We start from the raw sequence: 18,554 nt of genomic DNA on the forward strand, positions 1-18,554 counted from the left end.
TATACATTAACTCCCAGCACTATGGGAATGGGTCTGCTCTGGAGGATGGCAGTGAGTGCAGGAAACAGGAGAACTAATTGGCTCATTTGGGACTTCAAAGGGTGTGGGTCCTGAATATCGAAGCAGGAATATCGAGTGGTCACAATATCGTGACCAGAATATCGAAACCCAGCAATCAAAATACTGCGACTAATTTCACCATGAGCCTTCATGTAGGACATACTGCCCGTTCCCCTTTTTTTTTCGCACCTTTTGCGAGAGCAGAGGACACTCGTAGCCTGGTAATGGGACACTTTACAATTGTGTCGTAGTTTGAAGACTTTGACAACCTGCACTTTGTACTGGTTGACAAACCTCAAGGTTCAGATGGGAGCAGTGTGTGGGATGGTAGTGTGTCTGCAAGTGTCTCAGAAGGGTGGGAGAGGCATACCGTGGGAGGAACATAGGACGAAGGAATGTTCGTTATGTGAGCACGAGGGGGGGGTCTTACGTTCAAGGGTTGGGTCATGACCGCAGCATTGGCTTGCACTCTGGTTTTTGCTTTCTTGGAAGAAAGACGCGCAGTGATTGGAACATGTTGTTCCAGTAGGATGGTCTTTGCCTCATCAGGTCAATTTCATAGACGTTAAGTGCTTTGGGATGGAGACCAAGGGCCTTATTTAGATCTCGGCGGATGGATTACTCCGTCACAAACGTGACGGATATCCCGTCCACCGTATTACGATCTCCATAGGATATAATGGGATCATAAAATGGTGGTCGGGATATCTGACACCTTCGTAACAGAGTATTCCCCTCCGCCAAGTTCTGAATCAGGACTGTCGTAATCCTATGTACAATAGTGCGCAGAATGTGTCATCATCTCTGCTCCAGGCGCTTCTCTTGTGCCTACCACAGTATCCTACCTTTCCAGAGTCCTCTGATGCCTTCCTCTTTGGCGATCGTCTTGTAGGCATCCACGGTCCCGTTGTATCTCCGGTTCCCATCGATCATCTTCACGTGAGCCTGGAATCGCACTTTCACCACGTCCGTTGGCTGGGCGAAGGTGACCGCCATGGCTCCTGTGGTGCTACCTGCAAGCAGCCGGCTAGCGATGCTAGAACCTGGAAGACAAGAGGCTGCAGTGTGACCAGTCACCCAGGAGAGAGATGCTACAGCAAAGTAGAATCACAGACCACCTTGAGATGGGACCAGCCTGCAGAGGGACGCTTTGGAAGCAGGCATCTCGTGGGAGTTAATGGACTGGTTACGTCTCAGGTTCTAATCCCCACTGCCTGACTCTCCTGATTGTTCAATCGCTGGTAAATCACTTTGCCTCGCGCTGCCACAGTTCCCATCACTGAATATTGATAGTGCAACGACACTGGGATTTTTTACATCGTGTGCTTGAGTTATCTGCAAATTTCTTTGAAGGCAAGTTTCAAGATTGTAGAATATGGCCAAAAAGCTGGGAAAGGACTATCAACACTATTTAGCACTAAACAAAGTTGGCAATCAGATGCAAACATGAAAGTCTTAAACTGCCCTGAATGCTGGCTCTTACAGTGGTGCAAGCCTGTCAGCTCCTGGAGCCCCCAAGAGATTCTTCTAAGCACTTCCATGGCAAATCGAACCCTTTCAGGTTTCACCTTGTGACCTTTCCATTTATGAACACTGTCTACAAAAAGGTGTGCTCCGCTTTTCAGCAAGTTGGCATTTGGCGTCTTCTAGGAGTTGAAATAGAACAATGTCATTCAAACCATAGGTTAAGGTTGATTTTCCAGGAATTGCCAGAAGGGGTGCATACAGCGCTGAGCTCGAGAGGGGTGCATACAACGCTGAGCTCGAGAGGGGTGCATACAGCGCGGAGCTCGAGAGGGGTGCATACAACGCTGAGCTCGAGAGGGGTGTGTTTGCTCCGTTTTCTCGACTGCACAAAGAATGACAATTGAGTCGTCCCTTGTTGTACAGCACACTGCCTGGCACACAGTCCTCAAACACAACACCCCTACATTGAACCCAATGCTGCGCCCCCTCTATGCTGTCTGTGGCTGGCCCGGTGCCGTGCCCCTGCCTGGCACAGTGCCCCCGGCTGACGGAACTGCCAACGAAAGTGGAGGAGAAATGGGGAATATGTGACTGTATGTCTCGAGAGTTTGTATTTGTACAGTGCCCGCAACTTTGGGTGGCATGTGACTTTTATACTTTATATTTTGCTGTTATAGGAAAAGTATAGTTAAGTCAGAGCAAGGGTGGGTGCAGCCCCGGGCATGGTGCCAGCAGGTCTTGGGCAAGTGCTGTAAACATCAGGTGGGCAGCGTGCTGCCGGTGAGGCGCGCTTTAAGACGTTTGTTGTTCTGGGTGCACTTTAAAAACATACTGCTCAATAGTGCTCGGACAACAACTTGTACCATTCATCTGGGATCATGGTGTGCCCAACACAAAACATGAACCATAACACTGTACCCAGCCAAGAGTTTATGAAACATAACACTCTCCCTAACCATGAGTTTGTGAACCACAACTCTGTACCTAACCAACAGTTTGTGAACCACAACTCTGTACCTAACCAACAGTTTGTGTTCCACAACACATTAACTAACCAACAGGTTATGAACCATAACACTGTAGCTAAGAGTCTGTGAACCACAACACTGTACCTAACCAACCGTTTATAAAACATAACACTCTACTTAACCAAGAGTTTGTGAACCACAACTCTGTACCTATCCAAGAGTTTATGAACCATAACACTGTACCTAGCCAACAGTTTGTGAAACATAATACTGTACCTATCCAATAGTTTATGAACCATACCACTGTACCCACCAAGAGTTTGTAATGCGTAACACTGTACCCAACCAACAGTTTATGAACCATAGCACTGTGCCTACCAAGAGTTTATCTCATTGTGAAAAGGTTGTACAATTCACTTAAAAACATTAGTGTGGTCACAGAGACACACTCAAACTAGTACAGAACAATATATAGCCGCTGGAAGTGATCTACTGAAAGCGGTGTGGCTATATTGAAGATATATCATTTCTCCCTCCTCTTCAGTAGTACCGCCTCCTGACCTGTGCCCCATAGACCATGTATAATGCTTTGGGGGCCAGTTTTACGCAGTCTTGACCCCGTCTCCCCCAGTCCACTGCGACACCTCAGCCTCCGATCTTTTCTTTAGTTTTGTTGGTAAGCACCCAGATCCTAAGATAAGGTTCCAAGTTGGGCAGAGTCAAATCTTTTTTTAAAGTATTTATTCTTCTCATACATGTTTTGTTTGATCATAGCACAGTGACTTTTCACTTCTCACCATTGTTTGAGGTTGTGTGCCCTAGGCCCCAGTGGATGACTCAAAGAATCTATGATTCATGCAAAGCAGATTTCTACAGGTGTCCTTCTCCACGGGTGCCAGCGGTGCTTAATGATATCACATCTGGACAGCTCCTGCCTTCTCTATGCGGGGGTGGCTGGGCATTCCTCTTGATGTTGACCGTGGCACCTTGAGAGAGATATTTTTAGTCTCCAGAACTGGGATCTATGTACTCGGGCACTGAAGCCTTGGGCCTGGATTTATCATAGGGTTGTGTTGCCCTTGTATGACGCAGGGAACACAATCCTTAAGTCAGATTTACCAAGTCACGCAAGGCCACCCTGCAGGACCCTGCATTGTGTGGTCAATCTGGAGTAACAGAAGACAGCGCAAGCCTTAGGAAAGCGTTACATAGGTGGACAGTAGGTGTTCCCACACACCCACCCGTGGATCTTGGCTCATTCCCACATTTACCACGACTGGCAAACCAGGGAATGAGTCAAAATACTACACCTTCCCAATAGTGGCACAATGAAGAGAAATATCTTTATTTCTCCTCGTTTTTTCCTCTTTCGAAGTGTGCTGCAGAAGACTTAGAAAGAGGAAGACGCTGCTAAGGATTGTTTTTGTGCCGGAAGGTGTCCAGTCCTGCACAAAAACAATCCTGCCTGCAACACAGGCACTCTTGCACCCACACAGGCACCCTTGCACCATGACACACGGATGTCTGTGCTGGCGCTAGGATGCACTGAGTGGGCCGGAGCAGAGAGCAGGAACGCACTGTATGTTAGTAAATATTGCTCATTCCTGCTCTGTCCATTTGATGCAGCGCAGCACGTTGTCTTACTGCATTGTGCTGCGTCTAATGATGACAAATCCGGCTCTAGGTCTAAGTGAGAGTAACCTAGTGCCAGAAGAGATAAACACCGCTAGCACTGGGCATCTGACCAGTTTAGGATCCTACTTTCCATCTTTCCCCGAAGCAGCCCAGAATGTATCGTTAATACCGAAGGTGAATCATGTCTTAGCCATATCAATCCCTCACGACAATGCCATGGTTGCTTGGTCTGTACAGCTCTGGTCATTCGTCGTGGCAGTGCAGTCCGCTTAGTCGATACTTCTCGACTTGCAGCGACATGGCCCTATTTGGGCAAATATTCTGGGTCACAGCAGTGCAGTCTACATGGGCACACTTCAGTCAAGTGCACGGTACAGGTCACATGCAAGGTCACAGCTGCGCAGTTTGCTTCAGGTGCACTTCAGAACAGTGCAACAGTGCAGACCACTTTCGGCATGAAGTCGATGCTCTGAAATGGGAGCACATCGGTCGCCTCTCTTGAGTATCTCTGGGTGGATGGACCTTCAGCTTCGGTGTCAGCCGCTCCTGCTCGTCCTGGCAGTCCGCACCTCCTGCAGGGTTGTTCTCCTACCCTCTTCCTCTCGGGTAGGAGCGCCAAGATAGTCTGTTCTTTCTTCCAGATCAGACTACAGGTGATGCCCCTCACCTCTGGGAACCTGACTGTCAGGCAGACACCAGCTCTCACTGCACAGTAGTCCTATGGGTACTCTGTGGATCACCTGCTTCCGTGGTCAAAGAGAACTTGGAACTGGAATAACAAGTGTGTCAGAAACTCCCACTTTCATCCAGATATAGCAAATAGGGGATGTGGACTCCGTCTGACTCTCACCACCAGTTTGGGTTGGTTCTTCATTCATGTGTCCTTTGTGGGGTGTCTTTCAGACACAGCCTTTTTATAAAGTGATGCTCCTCACTGTAGGGTGGACTTCAGATTGCAGCGCCCAAACAGAATTACAAAACAAATGTGAACTTTCTGCACCTGGCTATCAAGATCCAAACTAAACCACAATCAGGAAAAGAGGCACACAGCTGGCCTCTCCTGAGGGACCTTCACACTCTGAAGAACAGAGACTGCAGCCTCACCCTTCAGCCCCACCGACTACCAAACGGCAGTGCTCAGGAAGATGAATCAGCTGTTTTATTTAGCAGAAGGACCTCGTCGAATTTCTAAAGCAAGCCTTGTCTCCTTTTTTCCACTTCACTATCGATGTCTTCTCTCTCCAGTTCTGTGACAATCAACAACACACGTCCACTGTATGGGACAACCAGCATACCTCCATCTAGTGCACACAGAAAGACCAGGGGCTCCCAAAATGGAACACACAGGCTTCAATTCCTCTGGTTCACTCATACACACAATGAATGCATCGCACAGACCACAAACATACATACACACAAACATGCACTGACATGTTAGTGAAAGAACCGGGGTTAGTGCGTAGCAGTGGAAATTTACATGAGTAGGCCTTAGGCCTTCACTCCGTGACACAGATAAAAGGGTGTGGTCATAACTGCTGATTCATAAATCATAGCACCTCGACTCTACATGATAAACCCATGACAGGGACAGCAGTCCACGGTCAAACAAACGAGGACATGCTATGTTCACCCCTGGAGTTCCAGGACCTCTCTCATGTCAATGGACAGGCTTAGGCCTTCGGACTCAGATTAGTGCGAGGCAGGGGGACAAAATAAAAAAATAAAAACAGGATACCAAATACTCGCAGTTGGGCACAAAGCTCAGGGGAACATATCTGTACCTCATCAGTGCCTAATTTGAGCCGGTGGATACCGGTGGGGCCCACCAGCATTCATTTTTGGGGACCGGCACTTATTTTTCCTCATCAGACATTGACCATGAGAAAGAGAGAGAAAAATACACACACGGGAAAGGAAACAAAAAAAGACGGAGAGTCGGGCCCAAAGGGAGAAAGCAGGGACCGATGAGAGTGAGATAAAGGAGCTGCAGTGTCTACCACCGTTATCTCGCCTTGACGGTAACCTCTGAGATGGGCAAGTACATGACGGCAGCAATATGTACCACCTTTCTCTCGCCTTGACGGTAACCCCTTTGAGGTGGACGAGTGGATGACCAGAACAAGAGCAGACTCCTGACACTAGCACTACTAGGATGTACCAGCCTATAGTAAACCGGTCAACCAACCTATGTCTAAATATTGAGCTTTTAAAACATTTTAAATTTCCAGAAAACTTTGAAAAAGAAGGACTAAGGCTTCACACTTACTTTCAGACCCTCTGGAGTAGAACTGCTTGACAGTGTCGTACAGTCCGATGCGGACAGAAGCAAAGCTCATTTGTCGCTGCAGCCCGGCCACCAGTCCGTTGTAGAGGCTCGCCGCGCCCTCCGTCTTCACCATGGTGGTGATGGTGCCGAAGACCCCCTTGTACTGGACAATCTTCACACTGGTTGCACACTTTGCTTCTCCTTGGATCTGAAATAAAGTCACTCTCAGCTAATCATTCATAAATGCAATGCAGTTTAACCAATGTTTATAAAATATTGTGCTTTGTTAGTTTATGGCCTAACAATGGATCTGTAAGCATAGAGTGAGTGTTAGGGCAGGCTGCACACCAACCTCTCATGCCCTCAAATGTCACACGTCAGACACTGTACCCTATTCCGTTTGCAGAAGAGAGAAATTATAAAATACTTCAGTAAGCCAAATTGCTTTTTTACTCTGCTTTGTAAACCAGGCTCATTGTCCAATGGTTGGCAAGCGGTGTTTCGCCTGTATAAGTATTGTGGAATCTGCATACGGTGAGAAGGCACCAAGGTTACTGAGAGAGACCTGCAGTGAATGGTGCTAATACAGTAAAATGTACCCCAAAAAAAAGAAAAAAAAAGGTGTCCTAGCAGCAGCAGCCTTCAGATCTCCCAAAATATGGAGTAATGCTATGAACTATGGTGTTGGCATGTTACTGGTCTTTGATGGTCATGTAGAGCTCCCGTAATGCCTATGGGGCAGGATTAGTTTCCACTGTCCCAGTCAGGCCAGGACCTATTGTTGCTTTTGTGTAGGGTGGGTGCACCGTACTGTTGCCTACTTACTGGTCAATCTAGTGGCACCGTTCTGCTCTGTGATGCTCATCACACCACAAGGTAACCGGGTGGGTTGCTGAGAACTTAAGACCCTTGGGGTGTAACCCAAGCCCTTATCCTATAACTTGCCAAAAAGTTTTGGAAGCCTGTAGGCGCTCTCTCCCACCTTCTCTCACCTCTCACCTATGCACAGGTCTGAGTCACAAGTTCCACCCCCAGTGAGGCAGGGCCCACAGGCAGATTTGGGGATAGAGACCCAATCTCACTGCACGGATATTTGATCCCTTGTGCTTAGGTTCTGCGCCAGTCGCCCTCTGGCAGCTCTCTATGGGGCATCAAAGGGTACCGAGACTTGGCTCTGACAGAAGGGCACGTTGGAAGATGAACCCAATGTTTTGGCATTCCAGGGTAACAACGTATCCAATCTGTCATAAATTGAGGGATGCATACGGGCTGTCTACATTTAACACGCCGTGCTACATGAAACCACTTCCGACACCGCTTAGCCATGATGTGATGTAAACACTCTCATGATCAATGTGAGGTTACTTACCTGCAGCCTGACTTTCGCAGTGTCCAGGGGAAAGGTGAAAAGGTCGGCCACGCAGGCCGCTGTCCCTGCTCCAGCAAATTTGACCATGGCGGTTGGAGAGACATCAGTGGGCTTCAGTCCAACCATCTTCTAGCGTTTGTTGGAATGACTGAATAGCGGTGCAACTGACGACGGGTTGAGAGGTGCCGGATAGGTCGCGCGAGCTCTTATTGAAAGTACGTAAACACCTGTAAATAAACCAAGGAATTTGCATTATTCCCTCCACCCAGCAGAACATCTTTTGGTACAAGATCTGCATCATGGACCACCAGCCACCATGACACTTCACTCCCAGCCTCCCCCCTGGAGTCCAGAGAGAGAGAGAGAGAGAGAGAGAGAGAGAGAGAGAACGAGAGAGAACCTACACATTTGATCTCAGGCCATGATTTATGTATCACATGGGAAATTTCAAAGGGTCACTCAAAGTATATTACAAATGCCTCTGTCCCCCTATCTATCCGTCCGTCCATAAATTCATCCAATACTAAGAGCACTGCGGCCTCTCTATTTATTGAGCTCTTTTTTAACTCAAACTTTGCCGATTTTGCACAGAATAGGGCCAACAGATATATCTTTGTGAATTAGAAGACAGTCTAGTGGGAAGGCAGTTTAGAGCAACTTTGTGTCACTCACCTTTGACACGTGGCCCTCACACTGTTTTCTTTACAGCTTACAAGAGCATGTCTTCAAACATAATATTTACATATATTATCAGCAAGTAAAGTGTGTTATACTTTGCTTCAAACCACTTGGGTGATTTTGTTCTGTCCTCTTCATGTCCTAAGAATGGGAAATAGCCTTTACCACGCATGCGGAACCATGCGGTGTGTCATTACCACACGTTCCTTTACCATGCAAGTCATTGCAACGACTTGCTTTAGGGAACGTGTTGTGTTGTTGGACGGGTGGTGGATCTTAAGTCCTACACCGTCCCTACTGTTGCACAGACTGGAGTTGGAAAAGTAAATTATACAATTTCAAAGTCCAGCGCTTCTCTAAGGCAAGTTGTTGTAATGACTTGTGTGGTAAAGGAAGGTGTGGTAACGATGCATTAGTTGTATTGCCTGCGTTGTAAAGGCATGCATGGTAAAAGCAGGCGTGGTTCCGTCTTACAACCCCTAAGAATGCTTCACTCCCATGTCCTTCCCACACCGTTGGATTTTTTTCAGACCTTTTTTATGTTCTAGACCCTCATCACATAGAAGCACACACATTTCTTCAGCTGTGTTCAAGGTTAAAAGCCAAACAAGTCGGCCATCTTGTTCAGCGACAAGTGTTGCCGAATTTATTCTGCTAAATTGCCCTCACCGGAAACATCACCACAGGCCCTGCTGTAGCCGAAATGTCGGCATGCTGTGGATATGATATATGCTAGTGCAGGCTCCTAAACCAGGTTCTGGTTTCGAAAGTCAGAAATGTGCTTAAACCCTTCTGTTCAGCTTCGAGAGCTCTGTCTTAAAGGGTCCATCCGGTGCATGACGTCACAATACATCTCAGGCCCGCCCCCAGCTGACGTCATCAAACACAGACACAGCATCATTCGAGAATGCCTGTTGTTGGTGGTTGTTAGCGAACCAGAACCGGGTAAAGAGAACTGTGTTTTTTTCTCCACACTCGATGGCCCTTTAAGAAAACCCACTGTCAATCAAACATTACCAGATTTTCGTTTCTATTGCACTGTCCTAGAATTGCCCACAAACTGAAGCAAAGGAGCAGACCGAAGCGTGGGGACATTGGCTCTGACATTTAGGAACAATTGGGTTTGCCCTGACACCCTTGATTTGAAAAGTACAGCTATTGTCAAAGTTACCTGGTGCGGTGAATTAGCGAAGGGTTTTGTCTCTTTCCACGAAATACTGGCTCACAATTCTTTGTTCACAGAGTTCCATGAAATGTGAAGTGGCCGGGCTGCGCTTCAACATAATAGAGACCTGAAATGCCAGAAAATAAATTGTTATTTATTTTACTAAGTCAGTGCGTACGAGGCTTAAGTTGTAGTACAGAAGGCGTAGCACTGGAGAGCATGTTGGGGGTATAGCTTGTTGCATTTGATACAGAATCAGATGTTTTGCATGCACAGCAGTTGGGGTTCGCACATGGCTAATATTTTACCAGCATGGATGTTTTTTTTATGCCAAGGCCTGTAAAAAAGATGTGAAAGTGTATTTTTGTCCCCATTGACCCTCAGAGTTAAAATGTGAAATAAAATAATTAAATACTTCTGCAGTATTTAGCAATGTGGGTTTATAGAATGTGTACCAGGACTCTGGGAGTGTCAGGGCACCCTGCAGACTACAATATATTTATGTAAAATATATACGTAATAGAAGAATATACCATAACCAAACATTGAAACTCACACAGCTGAAAATAGACAAATGAATTGACAACAATATTAGCTTCTGGTGAGAATCTGTGCAGATTGTTTTTTTGGGGGGGGCTTTTTTTTGGGGGGGGGGGCTTATTTAACCTATTTATAAAGTGCTTACACCAATGGGCGGATGTTGTGTGAAGATATTTCAGTTTCTGTCGCAAGAAGTCCTAAAAGGGGCAGCGATGAAGCTGGCAGGAGGGCAGGGATGCTCTGATTAGCTGCTGCTACATCAGTCCCATGCCCAGAAAGACTTCTGTGCCCAGAAGGGTCAGCTGGGCACCAGGGCATCCCGCCAGGGCTCATGGAAACCCAGGCATCATTGGAACAAGTAAGACCAGGGTAATGCAATATCATGCCCCCAGTGATGCCAGCTCTTCTCAGAATTCACAGCACGAGGGCCCCCAAAATACAGCTGTGCACTCAGGGGCACTCTTACCTCTGGCCTACTAATGCAGGGGGCGCTTTCCCAGCCGCCACCCTCCCTTTTACAGAAATGTCATGCCTGTAACCGAGATGCTGACCCGCTTGTGGCCTGGCAAAGGGTCCAAAGCAAGTCCAGGAGTCGTGCAGACCCGCTCTCCTTCATTCAAAGAAACACCCTTTAAAAATAACTTTGTAGCGGGAAGGGTATGCTCAGACGTGGGTCCCGTGCTCTCCATGCCACTGGAATCAAGCTATCCTGGCTGAAGAGGGATGAAACCCCGAAACCGGTCCTAGGATGCTTGTTTCCAGTCCAGGGAGGCCCTGGCTTGGCAGTTCGGGCTGAACTGTTCCCATGGGGCACAGGGTCAAGACTGATTTGCATATGGCCTGGTTCCAACTGGAATGGCATGTTGAGCAAAAAAAGGATGGATTTAGGCCCAGATCTCAGTACTGGGGTGAATGTATGACATTGTTATGCATTCTGTCCATCAATTGTTGTTTTTGCATACAACAGGTGTGTGGTCTTGTGTGCAGCACTGATATTTGAAGGTGCGCTTATTATTAAATATGTTGCAAAGCAGAAGATAGGCTTCCAAACGCTGAACAAGAGAAGACAACCTCAGAAAAAGGTAAATTAAAACTCTAAAAAATGAGGACGAAAGTAACAAGAAATCACTGCATGCCGTAACCTAGTCACATGCGAAAGATGAATTCACGCATTCACTAATATTTTTTTACGTGAGTAGATGTGCCTTATTCCTTGAAATGCAGGAGTAAGTCTGGGGCAGGCTGCATCTGGTAACAGGAAAACATTTGTGCATCGGGTCCTAGGATAACTTACGACTTTTTCGGTGAAATTTCTAAAACAGGCTCGTGGTATCTACAAAAGTTCATGGAGGGATGCAAAATATGTTGTCACTGTTGACTGTTGAGGGGCAAGGGGGGATTATCTGCTATTTTTAAAGGGCAGGAGTTTTGTGGTACAGTTTTTGAAAACATTTAAAACTCACAACAACACTTTTGGAATTTATCGCAGAAACTGCACCCTTCATTGTAAGATGCTAGTGCATTTCCATGTGCACCCCTTAACTCTGAATGGTGCCTCTTTCGCTTGTGTGAATCCTCTAATGTATGGTGGGGTTATGATGGAAATTCATCTGAACTTTTTATGTCTTACAATTTCCCAAGGGTGAAAATCCCCTTGCTGGTATCCCTCCATTCTATATAGGAGTGCGTGAGTGTGACAATTTTCACAATGACACCACCCTTTTTGGCTCTGAGTGTAGTTGTGCGTATTAGAAAGGCTTGTGAATACCCCCAGTTCCTGAATGGCTAGCACAGGACTTGCCTTTTCTGTTCACAAATGGCACTTTCTGTGACGTTAAGTTAAACTAGGGCACCCACGAGTTTTGTGGATTCGTGTCCACAATAGGCTGACGCGTGCTTCTAGGTGCTAGCTTCCAGGTCCGCATAGGTCTCTGCTTCCCCATCAGTGTAGATGGGACCTTGGGGAGCCAGACCCAGAAACAAGCACTAACTTCTCAAACTCTGCTTGTGTTTTTTAAGAAATAAAACCCAATAAAATACCGTACATGTGCGAACGTACCTTTTCACGAGCCTTCTTTTTCAAGCTGTGCAACAGAGGGTAGTTCAGAATATCACGTATTTGATACAGTGCAGACCGGGCTTCAGGGAGCAGGGAAGCTTGCTTTTTTGTGGAAGGGGTGCTATTCATTAAAGTCTAGGGGGCAGATTTACAAGCCCCTTGCGCCTCATTTATGCCGCCGTTGCGTCACTTTTGTGACGCAGCGGCGACGCAAATCCTGCGCCATGGTGCGGGGTACTTACATCGTGACGCATCTGGGAGATGCGTCACGTTGTAAAGCCCTGCGCCACATGTAGGTGTTCCTGTGCAGGGGGGGTGGGGCGTTCCGACGCAGGAACGCCTCCTAAAAGTGGCTGAGTGAAATCTACAAAATTTCACTCAGTCATTTTTAGGCCCATGCTGCGTCAAAATCCTGCGCCTGCCTGAAGCAGGCGTAAGGATTGACGCAGCATTGTAAAGATAGGGCCCCCCAGAGCATTGCTGGAGCTGCGTCGCGCTTGCGACGCATCTCCAGCAATGCGCCACTTTTAAGGCACAGATGCGTCACGCATCTGTGCCGTTGTTGCCCCATGGTGCGCCGCATTATAAATGCGGCGCATCCACGGTGGCGGAGCTGTGGCGCACAATAACTGGCGCATCCCTGCTGATATGCAGGGATGCGCCAGTTATTGTAAATATGCCCCTAGATTTATTAAGGAGTGCGTTGTCCTTCCATCACGCAAAGTGACGAAGGGCAGTGCAATTCCTTAAGTGCGATTTGTGCCGCCTGACGTGGCTTGTAAAGACATGTAATGCAGCTGTTGCGTTATGTTACAATTCGAGCTAGGAGGCGTTCCATGGGTGGGGCATGGGCGTTCCCGTGCATCCTGCATGGATTTTACGCAATTCCAAAACTACAAAAAATTGTGAACCTGGGATTGTGTCAAATCGGTACGCCTCCCAGATGATGTGTGACAAGGAGAATATATACATCTCTTCCTTATTTCCTATTGTTATGCGTAATGCATTCCGCATTACACCAGGGCTGGACTGAGAACCCAAAGCAGCCCTGGCAATTTTGTAGGATCAGCCCCCTGGCGAAAAACTGAGGGGTGGGAGCGAGGCGGGAGGGGAGTGGGGAGTGCAAAACTGGCCCCAAGTTACAACAACCCCCCCTCCCCCCCCCCACCCCCAGCTGCAAAACCAGCCCCCACCCTTCCAACCTCCCGGGAAAACGCCTGATGCCTGCTACGGCCAGTCCGGCCCTGCATCGCATAGAAAGAGGAACAGGCCTCTTTGGATTGTTTTTGTGCAGGACGCTATCCCTTCCTACACTGAAACAATCTCGCCCTTAACACAGGCAGGGTTGCACCGCGGTGCAAGGGTTCCTGCGCTGACGTCAGGCAGCACACCAGCACAAGGAGAGAGCAGAAACGCGCCATATCTGCTTAAAAATGGAGGATTTCCGTGTCTCCCGTTCACGCCACGCAGCAAGCTGTCTGTGCGCCACGTTGCGTGGAATAATAGTAAACGCCCCTGTATAGGGGTCCCGGACAGGTCCAGGAGGGAGCCGCGCTGCACAGGCTTGAGGCACGCATTTGGTAAACGTGGCTGGAGGGGTAGCTGGGTCGGAGACTGTTACTGCGACATGAATTTATGGTTTCTGCTGCTTCGTTTCAGACCGGATCACAGAAGCCTGGACGTGAGGGTGGCGGTGGTGGGATGCGAGAGGCAAAATGGGACAGAACTACAAATTATACATATTTACAATTTGAGGCACAGGCCAGGGAGTTATCAGGATTTGCCCAGAATCCCCTTTTTTTCTGCCAGGTACTCAGGCTGAGATTGGAACTTCAACTCTTGAACTTCCAACGTTTACCTGTTCACATTGATGCCAAAACTGAGATTAGAGCGCCGTCTCCAGATTTCACATCAGCGCAGGCGCTATACCGCCTCTCCTTCCCTTTAGTAAAATGTCCAAGTTACACCTGCCCAGTTCCCTGGTGCTTGCAAGGACTATGAAGCCAAAGGCCTTCACTGTGAGTTCGGCGAAATCCTAACTCTGGCTAATCTGAGGGGGCGATTCACAGAGAACCTCCGCGCTCGAGGCGGAATCTCCGCCGTGAAAAGTGTCCGCCACGGGGGTCGCGGCGCTTTGCAAATCCGCCCCCTGTTTTCTGCTCAAAATGCGTCCTAGCTGCACGAATCCAATCCAGAAATAGTCTCTCATACAGTGCGGTTTTCTCCATTCCTGGGAGAAAACCCCAGACATTGTCTGCCTGGCCTCAGCAGGAGGACAGGTGGGCGGCGGGGTGTTGGGAGGACAGGGCTGCCTGCTGTCTGTCTGTCTGTCCCAGCCAGGGCACTGCCTGCTCCCCCTTGAGCTGCTGCTGCAGGTGCCGGTGGGGCTAGGTTCTGCCGAGTCACACAGCCTGGCAGCAGATGCAAAGTGTGATCTGGCGCCTCCGGGGCAAGAGTGATCAGGTGGAGTCAGAGGACCAGATAGATGCTTGCGAGCCCGGCGCCCCCTGTAATTCAGGGGCGTAAATCGACCTGCAGTTATCTCTCCGGGGGGCAATTGCGTCACTCCTGATAAGAGCCCTATTAGTGGCGAGAAGAAGCGAAATTACGAAAAAGAAGGACGGGCGATGAGGAGCGATGGTGTCCCAAAGAGGAGGCAAGTTTAAGGTTCAGGCACCAGGTCACCGCCATCCTTCCTGCTTTGGAAGAAGCCGCCGCGAGCTCCCATTCCAGCGAGGCAACAGCGCGCGCATCTTTCAGGCAGTTTATGGCCGTAAACACAGAAATCAAGCTGTTAATGTTGGTATCCATCACACACTGTGATTGACTGCTGGGCCCGTCGGTTCCTCCCTAGCGCTGCGAAGTGCCCCTGGAGCTATGTTTAGAGTGATGCCAACCAAACAAATAAATAAATACTTAAAGCAGTGCTGGTCTAGTTCCCTGAGGATTGCTGTGACTCGGATAGGAGCTTTGTGAAAGCTACCCTCCAGATATATACGGTAAAACCGGAGCAGCTATTATGTGACGCTCAGATTATTACATGGGCACACTGCTGACGCCATGCGCTGTCCTTACAAATGCAGGCACATTAACTAGCTAATCTCACACTTGGCAGAATCACATATCAATAGTAATGTTGTTGTTATATAGCGCCTCATACCGCACTACTGCTGTTTCCAAGCGCTGCAAAGAACAGCTTCAGTGGTACTCACTGACAGAGCTGCCTTACCCCTGCCTTTGGGTACCGCATAGGACGCCCCCCTCTGCTGGAACCGGCCGCGCTCTGCAGTGGCAGTGACAGGGCCGTCGCCTCGGGCCTCTAGACGCTTCCTGCTTGGAGCTCCGATCTGTGTTGACAAAGATTCTTGGGCGGTGGAATATATACTCCTGCCAGGGGGGAAACCTTATCCCCGGCGAGGGGCGACCACACGGACCTGACGTCACCAGACTCGCGGGAACAGACAGCCTCGGGCCCCCTTATCCCGGACTGGTGAAAATAGATCACAAGTGACGTGGAGCCTCGAACAGTGTTGTGTTAGGGTGGGGTGCAGGTGGATTCCACCGATAGAATGTAGCAGTGAATGTGGAGAAACCTGGTCTTCGAGGCCCCTACTGCGGGGAAATGGGGTTTTTCCGCGAGGGCGGTTCGGATCGGAAAGATGCGCGGAGCTGGTAGGAATGAGGAAGGTGACTGAGTGGTAAACAGGTGGTAAAGACAGGACTGACTTCTTATTCGAGGGTAAAACCCTGCACTTCATCACCACAGAGGTGTGAGGCCTTCACTACAGAGCACGAAGGCAACCCAAAACGACCCAATGACTTACCCGTACTCTTCAGTACTATGAGTCCACGTCATATCCTGCCGCAGTCCTTACAAGGTGAGCAGCCCCTCTGCTCCACAGTCACCTAGCCCAATTCAAAAAGTTCCTCCAAGATGGCTGCCATATCCCTCCATGCAGAAAATGAGGAACTTGGAAGACCATATCCTGGTGTAGTAAGATTAATACAATAACAATAATAACAAGAAAAGACCAATCATGCTAAACATGGGAGGCAGGGCTAGAATAGGAAGACCTACACCCAGTGTAAGGCTTCCTCTTGGGCAATGTTTAAGGGAATCTCCTTAAGAAACATTTGTAATGTTGCCACGTGAGCCACCCTACATACTTTTATGTTGCATTGCCGACTTGAGTTGGGTGGAGGAGAACCTGCAGAGTTAGGTGCTCATGTTTGTGCTTCTGCTACGCAAACAAATGATGGACGGAATGCTGAATTAATCAAACACATGCAAATCAATCTTGACCCTGTGCCTCATGGGAACAGTTCAGACCGAACTGCCAAGCCAGGTCCTCCCTGGACCGGAAACAAGCATCCTGGGACCGGTTTGTGGGTATTACCCTTCAACAGCCAGGCTAGCTTGAATCCAGTGGCACAGTGAGCACGGCACCCAAGTCTGGGCATACCCTTCCCACTTAGGGTGAAAAGTGCTACGCAAACAAATGATGGACGGAAAGCTGAATAAATCATACATTCACCCCCAGTCAAGAGATCTGAGTTAAGTCCATCGTTCTTTTGCTCACCATGCCCAGATCTCTGTACTGGGGTGAATGTATGACATTGTTCTGCATTCTATCCATCAATTGTCCTTTTTGCATTTGTCACCCCGAGTGTGACGAGTATGCCCAGATGTGGGTCCCATGCTCTCCATGCCACTGGAATCAAGCTATCCTGGCTGAAGAGGGGTGAAACCCCGAAACCGGTCCTAGGATGCTTGTTTCCAGTCCAGGGAGGACCTGGCCTGGCAGTTCGGGCTGGACTGTTCCCATTGGGTGCAGGGTCAAGACTAATTTGCATATGGCTGGGTCCAAACTGGAAAGGCATGGGGAGCAAAAAAACGATGGATTTAGGCCCAGATCTCTGTACTGGGGTGAATGTATGACATTGTTCTGCATTCTATCCATCAATTGTTCTTTTTGCATTTGTCACCCCGAGTGGGAAGGGTATGCCCAGACGTGGGTCCCTTGCTCTCCATGCCACTGGAATCAAGCTATCCTGGCTGAAGAGGGGTGAAACCCCGAAACCGGTCCTAGGATGCTTGTTTCCAGTCCAGGGAGGACCTGGCCTGGCAGTTCGGGCTGGACTGTTCCCATTGGGTGCAGGGTCAAGACTAATTTGCATATGGCTGGGTCCAAACTGGAAAGGCATGGGGAGCAAAAAAACGATGGATTTAGGCCCAGATCTCTGTACTGGGGTGAATGTATGACATTGTTCTGCATTCTATCCATCAATTGTTCTTTTTGCATTTGTCACCCCGAGTGGGAAGGGTATGCCCAGACGTGGGTCCCTTGCTCTCCATGCCACTGGAATCAAGCTATCCTGGCTGAAGAGGGGTGAAACCCCGAAACCGGTCCTAGGATGCTTGTTTCCAGTCCAGGGAGGACCTGGCCTGGCAGTTCGGGCTGGACTGTTCCCATTGGGTGCAGGGTCAAGACTAATTTGCATATGGCTGGGTCCAAACTGGAATGGCATGGTGAGCAAAAAAACGATGGATTTAGGCCCAGATCTCTGTACTGGGGTGAATGTATGACATTGTTCTGCATTCTATCCATCAATTGTTCTTTTTGCATTTGTCACCCCGAGTGTGACGGGTATGCCCAGACGTGGGTCCCGTGCTCTCCATGCCACTGGAATCAAGCTATTCTGGCTGAAGAGGGGTGAAACCCTGAAACCGGTCCTAGGAAAAAAAAAAAAAAACCGGTCCTAGGATGCTTGTTGTCAGTCCAGGGAGGACCTGGCCTGGCAGTTCGGGCTGGACTGTTCCCATTGGGCGCAGGGTCAAGACAGATTGGCATATGGCTGGGTCGAAACTGGAATGGCATGGGGAGCAAAAAAACAATGAATTTAGGCCCAGATCTCTGTACTCGGGTGAATGTTTGACATTGTTTTGCATTCAGACCATCAATAGTTCTTTTTGCACGTTTGTTCTTCTGTTCATAACCTTTGATATATTTTAAACAGTGCTTGAAATGGAAAAATAGAAATGCAGGTACTCTGTACCAGAGTACCTGTTTGTTTCTGAGAAGTGCTGGTACTCTCCAATTAAAAGTATTATATATTACCGGCCCATTTAAAGCACTGGTTTTAAACCTTTATGTGCTTGGGTATGGTCCCACTTCATAAGGACTGTGTCTGGAAGACAGACGAGGAGGTAATGACTGGTTACGGAGTGGTAACTCTTGTTAACTTAGTTTGGATGCCCGAAGTGAAATCCACCATAACTGTGACACAAGACTTAGGGCCTTATTTATGAGGCCTTGCAACAGTTTTGCATGTGGCCTCCCTGCGAC

General features: G+C 48.5%; 1 protein-coding gene across 4 annotated transcripts in view; it reads right to left on the reverse strand.

Moving 5' to 3' along the window:
- Positions 1-15,561, reverse strand: part of LOC146805987 (dicarboxylate carrier UCP2-like) — a 28,048-nt gene extending 12,487 nt beyond the window's left edge. For 2 of the 4 annotated variants that reach the window (XM_085623330.1, XM_085623328.1), the window contains exons 1-5: positions 15,437-15,561; positions 9,615-9,735; positions 7,766-7,992; positions 6,397-6,604; positions 906-1,103 (exon numbers count right to left, since the gene is read on the reverse strand). In XM_085623330.1, the coding sequence (XP_085479456.1) occupies positions 906-1,103; positions 6,397-6,604; positions 7,766-7,891 (532 nt within the window). In that variant the 5' untranslated portion in view covers positions 7,892-7,992; positions 9,615-9,735; positions 15,437-15,561. Of the gene's footprint in view, positions 1-905; positions 1,104-6,396; positions 6,605-7,765; positions 7,993-9,614; positions 9,736-15,419 lie in introns of all 4 variants that reach the window. The other 2 variants (XM_085623331.1, XM_085623329.1) reach the window with 1 other exon arrangement.
- Between the last annotated feature and the right edge of the window lie 2,993 nt (positions 15,562-18,554).

Source organism: Triturus cristatus, chromosome 8, assembly GCF_964204655.1.
Source record: "Triturus cristatus chromosome 8, aTriCri1.1, whole genome shotgun sequence".
Lineage (NCBI taxonomy): Eukaryota > Metazoa > Chordata > Amphibia > Caudata > Salamandridae > Triturus > Triturus cristatus.